The sequence below is a fragment of the Neophocaena asiaeorientalis genome, unplaced genomic scaffold (genome assembly GCF_003031525.2).
Source record: "Neophocaena asiaeorientalis asiaeorientalis breed wild unplaced genomic scaffold, Neophocaena_asiaeorientalis_V1.1 scaffold14, whole genome shotgun sequence".
Taxonomy (NCBI): Eukaryota; Metazoa; Chordata; class Mammalia; order Artiodactyla; family Phocoenidae; genus Neophocaena; species Neophocaena asiaeorientalis.
In genome coordinates this window covers 1,427,593-1,443,873 of record NW_020175192.1, presented here as the reverse complement: position 1 = coordinate 1,443,873, position 16,281 = coordinate 1,427,593, and the positions used below count along the sequence as shown (strand labels likewise).

General features: G+C 49.9%; 1 protein-coding gene across 6 annotated transcripts in view; it reads left to right on the top strand.

Annotated features, from left to right (window-relative positions):
* The window catches only part of POMK (protein O-mannose kinase), a 20,809-nt gene extending 4,960 nt beyond the window's left edge, over positions 1-15,849 (top strand). For all 6 annotated transcript variants that reach the window (XM_024765043.1, XM_024765041.1, XM_024765038.1 and 3 more), the window contains 2 exons: positions 3,607-3,909; positions 13,595-15,849. In XM_024765043.1, the coding sequence (XP_024620811.1) occupies positions 3,628-3,909; positions 13,595-14,365 (1,053 nt within the window). In that variant the 5' untranslated portion in view covers positions 3,607-3,627 and the 3' untranslated portion in view covers positions 14,366-15,849. The remainder of the gene's footprint in view (positions 1-3,606; positions 3,910-13,594) is intronic.
* Positions 15,850-16,281: the final 432 nt, after the last annotated feature.

Below are 16,281 nucleotides of genomic sequence, written 5' to 3'. Positions count from 1 at the left end.
TTTTTCTATTTTTTTTTTTTTTTTTAGATGTTGGGGGTAGGAGTTTATTAATTTATTTATTTTTGCTGTGTTGGGTCTTGGTTTCTGTGCGAGGGCTTTCTCTAGTTGTGGCAAGCAGGGGCCGCTCTTCATCGCGGTGCGCGGGCCTCTCACTATCGCAGCCTCTCTTGTTGTGGAGCACAGGCTCCAGACGCGCAGGCTCAGTAATTGTGGCTCACGGGCCTAGTTGCTTCGCGGCATGTGGGATCCTCCCAGACCAGGGCTCGAACCCGTATCCCCTGCATTGGCAGGCAGATTCTCAACCACTGCGCCACCAGGGAAGCCCGGGAAGTATTTTTATATTTTAATGTTGAGATTTTATATATACATAAAAATACATACTACGTTTTCTTTATCCATTCCTCTGTCGATCGACGCTTAGGTTGCTTCCACGTCTATTTATATGGTAAATAGGGCTGCAGTCAGCATTGGGGTGCATGTAACTTTTCGAATTAGTGGGGGGTTTTTTTTGCTGGATATATACCCACAAGTGGGATTGCTGGATTATATGGTAGTTCTAATTTTAGTTTTTTGAGGGACCTTCACACTGTTCTCCATAGTGGCTGCACCGACTTACATTCCCACCAACAGTGCAGGAGGGTTCCCTTTTCTCCACACCCTTTCCAGCGTTTATTGTCTCTTTTGTCTTTTTGATGATGGCCATTCTGACAGGTGTGAGGTGATATCATTATGGTTTTAATTTGCATTTCTCTGATGATTAGCAATGCTGAGCATCTTTTCATATGTTGGCCGTTCATATTGTCTTTGGAAAAATGTCTATTCAGGTTTTCTGATCACTCAGCCATAAGAAAGAATGAAATTCTGCTATTTGTAACAATATGGATGGACCTAGAGAGTATTATGCTTAGTGAAATAAGTCAGAGAAAGACTAATACCGTATGATGTCACTTATATGTGGAATCTAAAAATAAAATCAACAAATGTATATAGCAAAACAGAAACAGATATAGAGAACAAACCAGTGGTTACCAGTGGGGAGAGGGAAGAGAGGGGGAAAGATAGAGGTATGGGATTAAGAGTTACAAACTCCTGTGTATGGAATAGGTAAGCAACAAGGATAATTGTATGGCACAGGGGATACAGCCATTGTTTTGTAATACAGGAAGTCCCCTACACATGAGCCTTCAAGTTGCGAGCTTTCAAAGATGCGAACCTATGTTCCGTCATCGTCAGGCGTGAGGGAAATGGCAGCTTGCCCTCCGTCTCCTATTGCTGACGACCCTTCAGCTCTACCATCCCCCACCTCCTCTCCCCACTCCAGTCAGTAACTCTTCTTGCCTGTCCACTCGATGCCAGCCCCTGTGTGCCGGCTGTTGTACTGGACTACTGTACTTTTCAGGGTACTGTACTGCAAGATTAAACATGTTTTCTGTATTTTTTGTGTTTTATGTATTGTTTGCGTGAAAAGTATTATGAACCTATTATGGTACAGTGCTGTAGCCGATTGTGTTAGTTTGGTACCTCGGCTGACTTTGTTGGACTTAACAAAAACTATCTTGGAATGGAACTCGTTCGTAGGTAGTGGACTTGCTGTAGCTTTAGATGGAATATAATCTAGAAAAATACTGAATCACTGTGTTGTACACCTGAAACTAATACAATATTGTAAATCAACTATAATTCAATTTAAAAATTAGGTTGAGATATATTTTACAGGCTATAGATTTGCTATTGTAAAGTGTACAGTTAGTGATTTTTAGTACATTCACAAGGTTGTGCAACCGTCACCACTAATTCCAGAACATTTTCATCCAAAAAGAAATCCTGTCACATCAACTACCTCTCCCCATGTCCGCTTCCACCCAGTCCCTGGCAACCACTGATCTACTTGCTGTCTCTGGACTTCCTGTTCTGGAGTTTTATATAAATGGAATCATATGCTATTTCCCTTAGTTAATTTTCCTGAGAATAATGTTTTCAATGCATGTTGCAGCATGTATTAGTGCTTTATTCCTTTTAATGGCCGAATACTATGTCATTGTGTGGACACATCACGTTCTGTTTATCCAGGCATCATCTGATGGACATTTAGGTTGCTTTCACTATTTGGCTGTTACGAATAACGCTGCTGTGAACATTCATGTACAGGTGTTTGCACGAATGTATGTTTTCAGTTCTCTTGGGTAGATACCGAGCCGTAGATTTGGTGGTAACTCTGTGTTTAAACCTTTGAGGACTTCAGACTGTTTTCCACAGTGGCTGCTCCATTTTGCATTGTCACCAGCAATGTATGAGGGTTTCCCATCCACACTTGTTACCGCCTGGTTTTTTGATTATAGCCATCTTAGAGGGTGTGAGGTGGGATCGCGTCGTTTTGGTGTGCGTTTCCCTGGTGACTATTAAAGTTGAGCATCTTTTCATGTGCCTGTTGGCCATCTGTATATCTTCTTTGGAGAAATGTCTGTTCAAGTCCTTTGCCCATTTTTAAATTGAGTTATTTGTCTTTTTATTGTGGAGGAGAAATATTATTTTTGAGTTGTCCACCAGACTCCAAGTAGAGGTGTCAGGAAAGCAGGTGTGGAGTTCTGGGGAGGCTGGGTCTGGGCTTCACACCTGGAGCTCAGCGGATGGGCATGGAGATCTCCCCACCCCGGGAACGAGGACGGGGCCAGGTCCCAGCTGCAAGTGGTTTCCTGGGAGCCGAGTGCAGAGCATTTTCAGGAGGAGGGCGGGAGTGGTCAGCCAGGCCAGGTGCTGCCGAGGGGCCAGGCCTGCACGTTGGCCGTTGAGCTTTGGCACAGGGTCTGTGCCGTCAGTGGTGTCCCATGTGCCCCAGAGCTGCGGTAAAGCCGGTGCACAGCGGTGCAGCCACATCGCTCGTCGGGGTAGCGATGCTCCCTGCGCATGGCAGCCAGCGTCCGCCCCAGGTACCCTGAGTGTCCCGCTCCCGAGGTCCAGGTCCCTCCCCACCCTCCACCGAGGCAACCGGGTGGTAATGCCTGCCTCCACCCCGGGCCTCACACCTGCTCCTGGGTGAGAGCCCACTGGATGGCGAGCGCCCCTGCCTCACCGTGGCTGCTCACCTGCGCGCCCGCCCGTCTCCCCCTGGTCGTGTTGCCCTGCGTTCTCATCAGCGCTCGTTCTGGATTCCCGCTGGGGCCTCCCACCCTGGGGCACCTTTCACGCCTTTGCTTCTTAAAAACATCAGGGGGCTTTTGAGTACCTTGCAAGGAACATCCCAACCCCTCAGAGTCCCAGCCACACCCCGACCCCAGCTTCTCTCCTGTCCACCTCCTGCCCCAACCCCACTGGACTAACAAAGCCACAGTTTGCTTTCATCTTACTAGCTGTTCAGTGCGTATCTACTCGGCGCAGACAGCTGCAGGGAGACAGAAACAAAGTCAGACCCAAGACTCCCTTCTGCTCGAAGCTGTAATAGGAAGCAACGATTCTGGGAGGAGCTGGCATCAAGCGTTTGGTGCGAGGCTGCTCTCAAACCCTCTCTGATCCTCACGGTGACCCTGAGGCCCGGGAGGCTGTGTCACCCTCAGTCTTTCCTGAAATAAGATGGACCGTGACTACTCCCTGTTTCATTGTCTGTTTTAGGAGCTCGCAGAAGCCAGCGCCATGGAGACGAGGCCCCAGGGGGGCAGGAAAGGGCCCCCGCCCAGGGACGTGCCCCCGGTGGTGGGACTGCTGCTGTCCATGGCCCTCATGAACGCCCTCCTCTACCTCTGCCTCGACTGGCTCTTCATCTCACCCCGGCGCTCCACGGAGGACCCCACGCGCTGTCCCTACGGCCACTTCCGGATGGGGCCGACGAGCAACTGCTCCCCGTGGCTGTCCTGCGAGCAGCTGAGGACAGAAGTGAGGCAGATGAAGCGTGTCGGGGAAGGAGCCGTGAAGAGAGTGAGTCCCTGGCTCACCGCCCGGGGCAGCGAGTGGCCCAGCGGGAGGGGGGCTGGCATCGTGTGCCGGAAGCCACGAGCCCAGCCGCCAGTGCCTCCAGCTGGGACATTATCCTATAGAGGGAGGTGAAGGAAGGAAGCGGCTAGGTGCACCAAGGAGTACTCTGCTTCGTTGTTGACAGTAATAGAAAACTAGAAGTAATAACTACAGGGCAATGGTTAAGTTATGGTCCAAGCACTTGTAGAATATTCTACAGCCAGTAAGTGTAGTTAGGAACCCTCGGCAACATGCAAAAGCTCTCATGATAAGCAGAAAAGCAAAATAGAAAAGTGTGCAATATGCAGTTTTCATCTGCAAGATTGTATATGTAGAAAAATATTAAAATGATAGAAAGTGTGTTATGGTGAAGGAAGATTTGGGGCAGTTTTTTTCGTTCTTATTTTTCGAACTCTATAGTGGTATTATATTGATTAAAAATTTTTTATTTTAAAAAGAGAAAGCAAAGGGGCAAATTTAGTTCTCACACAGAAGCTTCCAGAGCCCCGTCTCGTGGGCTGCATTTCCTCAGTGGTTGCACTGAGACAGGGTGACTCCAGAAGCCAGTGAAGGGTGTTGAACAGGACAGACCCTCTGTGAGGACGCAGCGAGTGACGGCAGGGCTGCAGCTGGATAGACAGCTGCGTCCCTGAATGGGGAAAGGATTCACCTTGAAGGAGGGAGTCAGAGGGGAGAAGGGAGGGGAATTAATGTGAGGTGAAACCATGAAGCCAGGTGACGGGAAGGTAACGGGTTTCTTCAGATTCGCCCGCTCATTGTAGTGGGTGCTGGGGGCGCAGCAGTGGACAGAACAAAGGCCCTTGAAGCCGGCTGGGGAGTCAGACAGTCAAGAAGAAACAGGTGCGTGGGAAGCTGTGTTAGTGACGTGCTCTGAGCCAGTGGGGCAAGGGAAGAGCCGCGGGCTTGTTACTCCAGGTGGTCAGAATGGTGTGGTACTCGGGGACAATGACCCAGCAAGAAAGATGGGGACCAGCAGACGCCCCTGGGTGGGATGTGCCTGCTTGTCCAGGACCAGAGGCAGGATGCGAGGAAGGCGTCAGAGGTGAGGGTGCCCCGGGGCTGCTGGCCGCAGGCACCACCTTGGGCAGCGTGAGTGGAGGGGAGGACTGCTGGCCTGTGTGCAAAGCAGACCCGGCCGGGCTCGTGGGGAGTTTGGTGACAGGTGGCTACAGCTCGACATGAGTGTCAGCACCGGACACGGTAAGAGATCAGTGGGTTCTGGTTGTATCTTAAAGGTGGGGGCGGTAGGACGTCCCAGTAGACTGGACGTGGGGTGTAAGGGAGGGGATGACGGAGGCGCCTGGCTGGGGCAGCAGGGAGGACAGGGTCTGCGTCACCTGCTCGGGAAGGCCCTGTGAGTGTATGAGGTGACCATCCGGAGCCGTTTAGGTGGCCAGGCAGGGACACGGGCAGTCGGGTGTACGAGTCTGGCACTCGGGGGCGGGGATGGAGATTTGGGTGGTGTTGACAGCATTGGGCTAAGCGGTCACCAGGGAGGGGAGCAGTAGAGGACTCACCGCCAGGTGATTTCTGTCTCCTTCGGAGAGGGACCCTGAGGGCTGCCCGCTTGCTTCCATGCTGCTGTGCTCGCTCCGAACATTTTTGGAATTTTTTTTGGAATTGCTTTTTACCCTGAAGGATGTTTTTGAGTAGCTTCGATGGTGGCAGATTATTGTTTGAGGACAGATTTGATTTTACGGAACCTCGCAGGTGACACCCAGCCCCCTAGATTCAACAATGTGGAATGTGGTTTGTTCCACTGAGATTTTGTTTCTTTGGCTGAAACTTGCCCTTGGGTCACAGGTGTTCTGAGCGCAAGATATCAGCTCCACTGGGAGCCCCATCTGTCCTGCCCCGTTGGGACCTCGGGGCCTGTGCATGGTCCGGCCCAGGGCAGTCCGCTGACCCTCCGTCTAGGCACCTACTCCAACAATCGTGCTGCGGCCACCCCGCCTACGCGGGCATCCCTCCTCTCTGGCACCCGTTCTGGGGGCATAGTTTCTCAATAGGAATTTCTGTGACCAAAGTTCCTGACATCCCTGTCTGACCTCCACCCCGCCCTTCCTGGCGCCCCGGCTTCAGTAGCTCCTCGGGGCCTCGGTGGGCTGATCCCACCACCTTCTCCCTCTCTGACCCTCCTGCCTGTCTGCATTCCGACTCACCCAGCAGCAGATTCTGCTGCTGTGTCCTCGTCACTCTGGCGCAGACACTGGCAACATCTCCCCGCATCTCTGTCTCCATCCTGCCTGGCGGGGAAAGCCCCACACCCGGTTGACGCCAGCTGTGTATCTGCACTTGGGCAGCTGTCCTGGAGGCAGAGAGGAACGCCACAACCCTGCCATTCCGGCACGACCACAAACCTCAGCACAACCCAGGGGTCAGTCTCTTTTCCCTTAGTTACTTTTTCCTCCCATTCTCTGAGACAGACGTTTCCTTTAACAACCCCCTCGTTGTTTCCTTAGACGTTTCCTTAGCTGGTGATCTTGCTACTAAGATGTTATGAAAACAGAAGCCACCCAGAGGCCCTGTCCTCATCTGCCCACCTGACCTACAAACCTTCCAACTCCGGGGTCGTCCCTGACTGCTCACAAGTTCCCTTTAAATGATTCCCCCTTCCCTACATCATTGCTCTTCCCCACTCTGAAGGTGGTCCCTACTGGCTACACACAAACGCTCGCGCTTTCAAAGAGAAAACCCTCTTCCCGTGATTCCCTGTTGCTTCCCCTCTGCTTCCTCCTCACCCATCCACCCTTCCATCCTCCTCCTGAGAGGCTCCCAAACACCAGCCTCCAGGGAGACGCTCTCACCCAGCTTCCTGCTGACCCCTGGCCGGATGTTGCTCTGCCTGCCTCTCACTTGACCTTTCCTGCAGCCCGGGCTCCTTGACTTTCTGGTTTTCCTCCCCTGGGCAGCCCTTCCTGTTTACTCTCCCCTTGGCTTTGCCTCAAGCAGCGGTTCTTAGCCCAGAGGCGAGGCTACTCCTCAGGGGACGTTTAGCAATGAGTAGAGACCCCCGTGTGGCTGTCACAGCTGGGCGTGGGGAGGTGACACGGGCGTCCGGTGGGCAGAGACCAGGGGCGCTGCTGCCCACCCTACCATGCGGGGACGGCCCCATCCCCAGCAGGTGGCTGCGCGGCCCGAGGTGGCCCTGGTGCTGAGGCTGAGAAACCTTATTCCTCCCGGTGGCTTCCAGGGTCCCCTTCTTTTGTCTTCTTGGGATGCACTCTTAGGTGATTTAATCTATCCATTGCTCTAAATGCATTTGATGGGCTGGTGACCCCCAGCTTGATACCTGCAGCCCGTCCCTCTCCCCTGAGCTGCAGGTCTGTGTATCCACCTGTACTTGACCTGTCTACTTGGAAGTCTCTTGAGAATCTAAGTGTGACCAAGGTGGAACTCTTGGTAATTTCCCCTCTGAAGCCCGTTCTTCCCCAGCCCTCCTGTCTCAGTAAAGGCCAGCACTCCCCCCAGTGGTGCCGGCCAGACCAGGGAGTCAGCTTGCGTCCTCTCACCCCCTTCCCCTGACTAGGCCAAGAGCAAGTTCTATCAGGTATGTTTTCAAAACATTTCCCAACTTGTTGGGTAACCCCTCCGTCCCTGGCCTTGGAACCGGCCTCCCTGCCCACCTGTGCCCTTATCCAAGCCCCAGGCAGGCATCTTGCAGACACACTTCAGACCACACATGTCCCTTCCTTAAAACCCAAAGCATCCTTAGGAATAACCCCAAACCCGGGCCCAACCTTCCTCCTAAACTCACCCAGGCCGGTCTGGGTCCTCACCCCACCCTGCAGCCACCCTGCCCTTTCTTTTGTTCCTTGATCAGACAAGCCCTTTCTCACCTGGGGCCTTTCCCAGCCGAAATCTCTTCCTCCCCATCTGCCCGACTCCTCATGTCCAGATCTCAGCTCAGATGTCACTTCTCTGAGAGGCTTTCCCTGACATCCCTCTCTAAACCCATCTCACCCCCTGCCGTGGACCCTCCCATCTGGCATCTGGTTTGTTGTCTCGTATAAATGCAAGCTTCCTGAGGGCACAGACACCAGTTACCTGTGTGTCCTCAGCACCTAGCCCGTGGCTGGTTCATAGAGCAAGTCTAGCCCGTGGCAGGTTCATAGAGCAAATTTTAGGGGCCTGAACACAAAGGCTCATTGGCTGAATCCACATAAAATAAAATACTGGCTTATCTTTGACAGTTTCCTCACTATACAAGCACACCACCCTCCCCCCTTTCCCCAGGCTGTGTTTCTGGTTTGTGTTTGGAATTGCTGGGGCCACAGATCTTTTCCTGCAGCTGGTTTGGGGGCAAGGCCGACTGCCCCCCTGTTTTTCCTTTTCTGCCCTTTGATTATGAACGCAGCACATCCAGCTCGGATGTTCAAAGGAGCTGGAGCCCAGGGTGAAGGCCCTTCACCTGCCCCTCCCCGCTGTCCCGTCTGACGCCTGCAGGTGACAGCGGGTTCAGCCCTTTTGGATTTTTAAACCCAAGATGACACTGAACAGACAGGTACGTTTTCTGCCAGCTGCTCAAGGACAGCAGCGGCCACATCTCAGGGCTGCCTGTTTTCTGAACCTCAGACTTGGGCAGCAGTGCTCGTGAGGAGGAAGGACTGCAGTAGAACCGGTGCTTCCGGGGGCGGACACTCCACCATGCTTTGCGGACACCAGGCACCATCCCGGCCACTCGTGTCCACCTGGGGGAGCGGAGGCGGTGTGGCCCCGTGCAGCATCTGTGTACTTAGCCGCACAACCCTCCAGCAGAGTTTTCTCAGTTACATGGTTTTTCCTTTAAAATTAAGGTATGGTACTTTAAAAAGCCATAACATTTGAGTTGGCTCCCATCAGAAGAATGGATTCAGCTCTTACTCTGTCGCCCTTTTGTTTTGTGTAACCCTTAGAAGGGCCATGTGTGATCTGTTTTTACTGTGGAAGGCTGGCGGGAGCGCAGGCGTGGCGTGAAATAGCAGCGTCTGCCCCTCGGTCTCCCCTGCAGGCTCCACCTCCTCATCCTCTTAGCCTTGGACTTCTCCTCTGTGCGCACAGCCCCGTATCTTTATCCCCTGAACGAACTCTGGACTTTTCTATCCCCTGCCGACCCCGCATCTTGGACGTTGAATGTCTTCTCAGCCTGAGTGTGTCACAGACCATCCCCTTAGCCAGCTCCTCCTTCACTGTCCCTGTCACCCTAAGGACAACCCCATCCATCCAGCTGCTTACGCCACAGCCCGGGAGGCATCCTTTGTTTTTGTTTTTGTATTTAATTTTTCTTTTATATTGGAGTCGAGTTGATATACAGTGCTGTGTTAGCTTCAGATGTACAGCACAGTGAGTCAGTTACACGTATACATGTATCCACTCCTTTTCAGATTCTTTTCCCATATAGGTCATTACAGAGTATTGAGTAGAGTTCCCTGTGCGACTGAGCAGGTCCTTGTTGATTATCTGTCTTGTATATAGTAGTGTGTATATGTTCACCCCAAACTCCTAATTTATCCCTCCCTGCCCAGGGAGGCACCCTTGTCATCCCGCTTTCTCCACAGCCACGTTCAGTCCCTCAGCAAGTTGCAGCGTCTCCACACGCAGGAGAGACCTGGAATTTGGCTGCTCCTCGGCTTCTTCCCGGCCCCCTTCCCACCCAGGCCTCTGTGCCTGGTACCTGATTATCTCGGCAGCCTCCAGATCGCTCTCTGCCTCCACACTTGCCCCTTCAGATGCTCTCACACAGCAGCCAGCTCCTCCGTGTAGGGTGCCCTGTCTCACGCTAGTCCTTTCGGCGACTGAAGGCCTCTCCCAGCCTCTGCTCCCCTCCCCCTGCTCAGACACTGCAGCCCGTGGACATATCCCACCCCAGGGCCTTTACCCTGCTGTCCTCCCCACCTGGGACATGGTCCCAGATGCCACGTGGCTCCATGCTCCACCTCCTTCAGGCTCCTGTTCGAGCCTCACCCCAGTGAGAGCTTCCCCAAGCTAGTAAAGCTGTAAACCCTTCCCTGCTTAATTTTTCTCCAAAGCATGTTTTACCTTCTAATGTACTTTACACACTTCCTATTTATTTTCTCTCTTGTCCGCCTCCTGCACTAGAATGTAAATTTCATATGGGCAGGGATTTATTTCAGTTTTTTTAATTGACATAAGTACTTGTTAAATGAATGAAGACAGATTTGACATTGTACTACAGAAGACCACATAAGCTAATTATCTTCTAAAATTTGTCTTTACATTTGTAATAAAGGATCACATGAATAATACATAAAGAACTAGATATTAATAAGCACAAAGCAAACAACCCTAGAGAAAATACCGTGAAGGACAATGAACAGACTTTCCACAGAAGAAATACAGAAATGCCCAGAGGGTGAAAAGTGCTCAGTCTCATTAATAATCAGGGAAATACAGATTGGAACAGGAAAATGTTTTTCATCCATTAGATTGGCACAGATTACCAAGATTGGTAACACCTAGTGTGGTTAAGGCTCTAGAACACAAGATCTATACACGATTGGTGAAAGTACATGTTGGTACTTTGAAGGGTCCTGATAGTACCTCGTCTTCATTCAGTGGTGCATCTACTTACCTAGCTTATAAAAACACTTGCACATGTGCACAGAGATGTAAATATAAGGCTATTCATTGCAGAATTGTTGTTGCTAGGAAATAAATGGGAAATAGTTTAAATGTCTATCAAGTCTTTAAAAACAGATTACATAAGATCTTGTTACTGTTTATGTAAAATGATAGAGCTGTGTAGAAAAAAGAACCTAATCCATTCTGACAGCATCTGTTCCAAATTTTATGAATTTTTATTATATCATACTTTAGTTTAAAAAAAAAAGAAATGATCATCTGTAAAACTGAAAATATACCAGTATAAGTAGTACACCCATACTATGAAATATTTTGCAGCTTTAAGAATAATGACCTAGATCTATATATACATTACAGAAAGATTTCTGAGGCATCTGTTAAATGAAAAAAGCCACCTGCAATATAGGTGTCATATTCCCACTTTACATGATAAACTCAAATGCTATTTGGTAAATGGACATTAATACATGTAAACGCATAGAGAAACTTCTGGGAGGTTACCAGCCAAATAGTTAGCTAGTTTCCTTTGGGTTGGGAGTAAATGCAGAGGAAAGAGTTCTACTCCTTCTGTATTTGAACTTTTACCAAGAAAAGTATTCATGATTATTTTTATAACTAAAAAAAAAAGGTAAAGTTGGTTTCTGAGAAATGATTCTTAACCTTTAACTTGCAAATATTTAATATTGGAGGCTTCAGATATTTGTGAGAGATCCCAGAGACTAATACTACTTAATAATAAGTAGTATTTAATCTTTCATTTATCTGAGGCACAAAAATGGATTTGTCATAAACGAGGGTTCAGGAGGAAGTCACGAGGCCTGTAGCCGAACGTCTCCCGCGTTTCTTGTTGAATAAATGCGTAAACCGTGGCAGCTTCTCTAAAGTGATTACTGTTTTGTAGGAAAAATGGGCCTGGACACCAAAGCCGTCTGCTAGTGCTGGTGCCGACCACGAGCAGGAGGGGAGCCCAAGGGAGTGATGGGCTCAACAGAAGCAGGGTTTTTTTGTTTGTTTGTTTTGTTTTGTTTTGCGGTACGCGGGCCTCTCACTGTTGTGGCCTCTCCTGTTGCGGAGCACAGGCTCCAGACGCGCAGGCTCAGCGGCCATGGCTCACGGGCCCAGCCGCTCCGCGGCATGTGGGAATCTTCCCGGCCCGGGGCACGAACCCGTGTCCCCGGCGTCGGCAGGCGGACTCTCAACCACTGCGCCACCAGGGAAGCCCAGAAACAGGATTTTTATATTGGAGTCAGAGATCAAATACAGCGCTGGTGCAGATCTATGGAGAGAATAAAATGTGTTCTGTATAAAAATAAATCAAATATATATTCATGAAACTTACAGTGACTGTAGCAGCCAGAGAAATATGGCTTCTTAATACAAATTATCCGTAGTGAAATTTCTCAAATTCGGATTTTTGAGAAGGTCTTGAAAGATTTCTCTTTTGAATAAACGGTCAACAGCAGTTAAAGGGTTTTTCCATTAAGGAACTTCCCTTCTCAGGCCCAAAATAAATCTTCACAGTCCTCTAGCCCACCTCCATTTGAAATAATAGTTTTTAGTTCTTTAAAAAAATGTTTTAAAATATAAAAGTAATATATATTCATTCTGGAAAAGTTATGCCAAAAGGTATGAAGGAAAAAAAAAAGCATATAAAGAGAACAGCAAAAATCCTTCGATTCCTATGTAACTTTGCCTTGTTTTATGCAGTTAGAACAATGGTATAAAAACACTTTGTATCCTTTTCATTTGTAACATGACTTTTACCTGTGAAAACCCTATCAGGGTCTGCATTTTGCTGAGCCCTGTAACCTTCCTTGAGTGGTCCTGCATAACCGGACTGCTCCCCGATTTTTGATGGATGGATAGCTTCCAGTTATGCTTTTATAAATAATGCCAGATTTTTATTCTCAGAGCTTTTTAGGTATTTCAGATTGTTGCCTTAGATAGATTGTAGATTTTAATGTTAAAGGCTCTTGATAAATATGCCCCAAGTTGCTTTCGTAAGCTTTATTTTAACAGTGAAGAAGAGGAAGCCAGAGGGACACAGCCCACGGGGTCAGGAGCCACCTGGTGCGGTGGAGTCCTGACCCGGATCCTGTTTTCTCTTCTGCAACTTTCTGCCTTCCCTTTGGGGACTCGAGCAGAAGATCAGTGGTTCTTATTTCTTTTTTTTTCCATACCACTTTATTTATTTGTTTATTTATCTATGTGTGTATGTATGTATCTATCTATCTATCTAAGCCACAGAGCTCATGGATCTTAGTTCCCTGACCAGGGATTGAACCCCGGGCCCATGACAGTGAAAGCGCAGAGTCCTAACCACTGGACTGCCAGGGAATTCCCCTGTGGTTCTTCTTTGCCAGCTGATAGAAATGGGAATCCAAGGCTGTGTGGTACAGCGGCTCCTCTGCCAGCTGTGTGCCAGGACAGCAGGTCCAGTGTGTGCCACTTCAGCTCCTGCTGTTACAGCTGAAGTCACAAAACCACAGACCATGTAAAAATGTGTTCCTTACGTAGAGTCCTTCCTGTTTGTGGTTTGCTCTGACACCTTTTAAAGCGAACGGTGGCGTTGTGTGTGATGGGCTGGCTGGGCTCGGTCCCTGTGTGGGGTTTTCCAGCTCTCCACTCACCACTTTTCCAGCCTTCTCCCACCCCGACCCCGCTTCGTGCTGCCCTGCTTTGGTCTGTCTGCTACTCCCTGCCTTTGTTCGTGCTGTCCCCTCTCCTGGGAGTGCCCCCCATTCTCCACAGCTGGCCTGCGAGCCGCGTCATCCCACAGACCAGCTTTCAGGACATTCCCGCGGGCTCTCCAGACAGCCCTCAGCACCTGGACCAGCTGCTCCGCGCTGGGCCTTCACCCTGACAGGGCATTTGCCTCACCCGGCATCTGGTCCTGCTTATGAGCAAGTCTTTGGAACAGTCTGTGCCTCGCTAATGTCTGTGTCCTCTGCACCACGTCTGACACTGAGAGGCATTTGCCGTGTTGCTTCCTGGCTCACCAGCTGACAAGGGTTCCGGGTTGACGTTCTCTGTGGCTGTGTTCCAGGTGTTTCTGTCCGAGTGGAAGGAACGCAAGGTGGCTTTGTCGCGGCTCACCAGGCTGGAGGTAAGAGACGACTTCCTGCACGGACTGCGGATGCTGAAGTCGTTGCAGAGTGAGCACGTCGTCACGCTGCTGGGCTACTGTGAGGCTGACAACAGCATCCTCACCGAGTACCACCCCTTAGGCTCCCTGAGCAGCCTGGAGGCGACGCTGAACCTCTCCAAGTACCGGAGCACGAACACATGGCAGCACAGGCTGCAGCTGGCCCTGGGCTACGTGGCCATCATCGACTTCCTGCACCGTAGCCCCCTGGGCACGCTGGTCATGTGCGACTCCAGCGACCTGCCCAAGACGCTGTCCCAGTACCTGCTGACCGCCAACTTCAGCATCGTGCTCAACGACCTGGACGCCCTGCCCCTGGTGAACCGCAGCACCGGGGCCCTGGTGAAGTGCGGCCACCGGGAGCTTCGCGGGGACTTCGTGGCCCCAGAGCAGCTGTGGCCCTACGGAGAGGACGTGCCTTTTCACGACGACCTCATGCCCGCGTATGACGAGAAGATCGACATCTGGAAGATTCCAGACGTCTCCAGTTTCCTTCTGGGGCACGTAGAAGGGAGCGACATGGTCCGATTCCACTTGTTTGATATTCACAAGGCGTGTAAGAGCCAGACGCCTGCAGAGAGACCCACCGCTCAGGACGTCCTGGACACTTACCAGAAGGTTTTGAATCTACTCAGAGACACCGCGACATCTCAGACAAGAGAGATGCTGTAAAAACCAGTGCAGTCGGTGAGGTATGGGAGTCAAGGATCGGATGGAAGAGTTACAGTGGTTCCGCTCTGATGGTGAGGTTTTTGCTGCTTTGACCCGTGGTTCTTCCATCCGCGTGCACAAGTGAGCGGCTCCCTATCCTGGCTGCCTGGCAGGAGTTACTAAGCCAGAGCAAACCGGGCTTGATGGGAGCCTGGCTTCAGGCAAAGGTGCAAAGAAGCAGCGAGTCTGGCCAGTATCTGAAGGAAGTAACAAAAATGGAGCTACAAAGTGGCTTCCCTAACACCTAAATGTGTAAGCTTGTAAGAAATGTGTGTAGAGATGTTTTTAAATTGCAGTGTACAGAAGAAACAAGCAGTAGTACTCGCTTTTTTAGGTGAGTATTGCGGTGTATTTCACTGGTACTGATGGGGCATCTCTACCATTTCAAATGATTGCTCTGTGAAGCTCCCTTGCCATTCCCTTTCCCAGTGAGCTTGCACGCTCTTTGAAATTTTGAATGGATAAGGAACATTTAAAATATCAAGTATGATGGAGATTATGTTACTGCCTTGGATGGTGCTTGTGAAATTCCTACTTACCTTCCAGCTGGATTTTCTGTGTCCAAAATTAATTATTGTGAGCATTTTATATCAACAGTATCTGTCGCTCATTGCTGGAAGGTGTCAAGCCCTTCCACTTGAGTTGCATGATTGAATCCTTCAAATAGCTCTTTCCTTGGTCACTGTCATCCTTGTTTGCAGGGGATGATGGGTTTGGTGCATAGTCATCATCGCCAGTAAGGGGGTTAAAGCTGACTGAGGGGCAAAGATGCTGTGCGGCCGACTGCCTGCCCCTGGCTTGCACAGGCCTCACAGTCACTGGAGTCACAGGGAGCTGGGCCCTGACCCACAGGCTCTGACTCAGTCTGTCTGGGTGGAGTCCGAGAGTTTGCATTTCTCACTGGTTTCCAGGTGATTCTGGTGCTGCCAGTCTGGGGACCACATTTCGAGAACCACTGTGCTTAACTGTCAGGGAGGGCAACCCAGGCAGTGGGCTGGGAGTATTGTCAGCATTACCCCTATTCTACTGCCTGTGGTTGATCGGGTCTTGTGGGTCCTATGGTTCGTCAGAGAATACACTTGCCCAGAGTATATTAACTGCTACTTTCTGTTATAAAAATGCTGCCAGAACCCACTAGGACGGCTGTAATCAGAAGGATGGACAATAACAAGTGTTGGTGAGGATGTAGAGAACTGGAGCCATCATACACTGCTGGTGGGAATGTCAAGTGTTCCAGCTGCTTTGGAAAACAGTCTGGCAGTTCCTCAAAAAGTTAAAATAGAGTTACCGTGACCCAGCAGTTCCCCTCCCCAGTATTTACCTGAGAGAATTGAAAACATGGCCATGAAAGAACTTGTACATGAATGTTCATAGCAGCATTACTCGTGAGAGACAAAAGATGAAAATAACCCAAATGTCCACCCACTGGTGAATAGATAAAGAAAACAAAGAAAATGTGGTCCATCCATTCCATGAGGTGTTGTTCAGCCATAAAAAGGAAAATAAGTACTGATACATGCTCCGACATGGATGGATATGCTAAGTGAAAGAAGCTGTCACAAAAGACCACATTTGTACGATTTCATTTATATGAAATGTCCAGAGTCGAGAAACCCATAGACATAGAAAGTAAATTAGTAGTTTCTAGAGGCTGGCAGGGGCTTGGGGTTGAAGAATGGGGAGTGCTTGCTTGTGGGTACAGGGTTTCTTTGGGGGTGATGAAAATGTCCAGAAATTATGCAGTGGTGTTGGTTGCACAACTCTGAATATACTAGGTAACACTGAATTGTACAAAAAGGGAAAATTCTATGGTATGTGAATCATATCTCAATAAAGCTGGAAACCCCCCCCCACCTCTGCCACAGGACCATGTACCT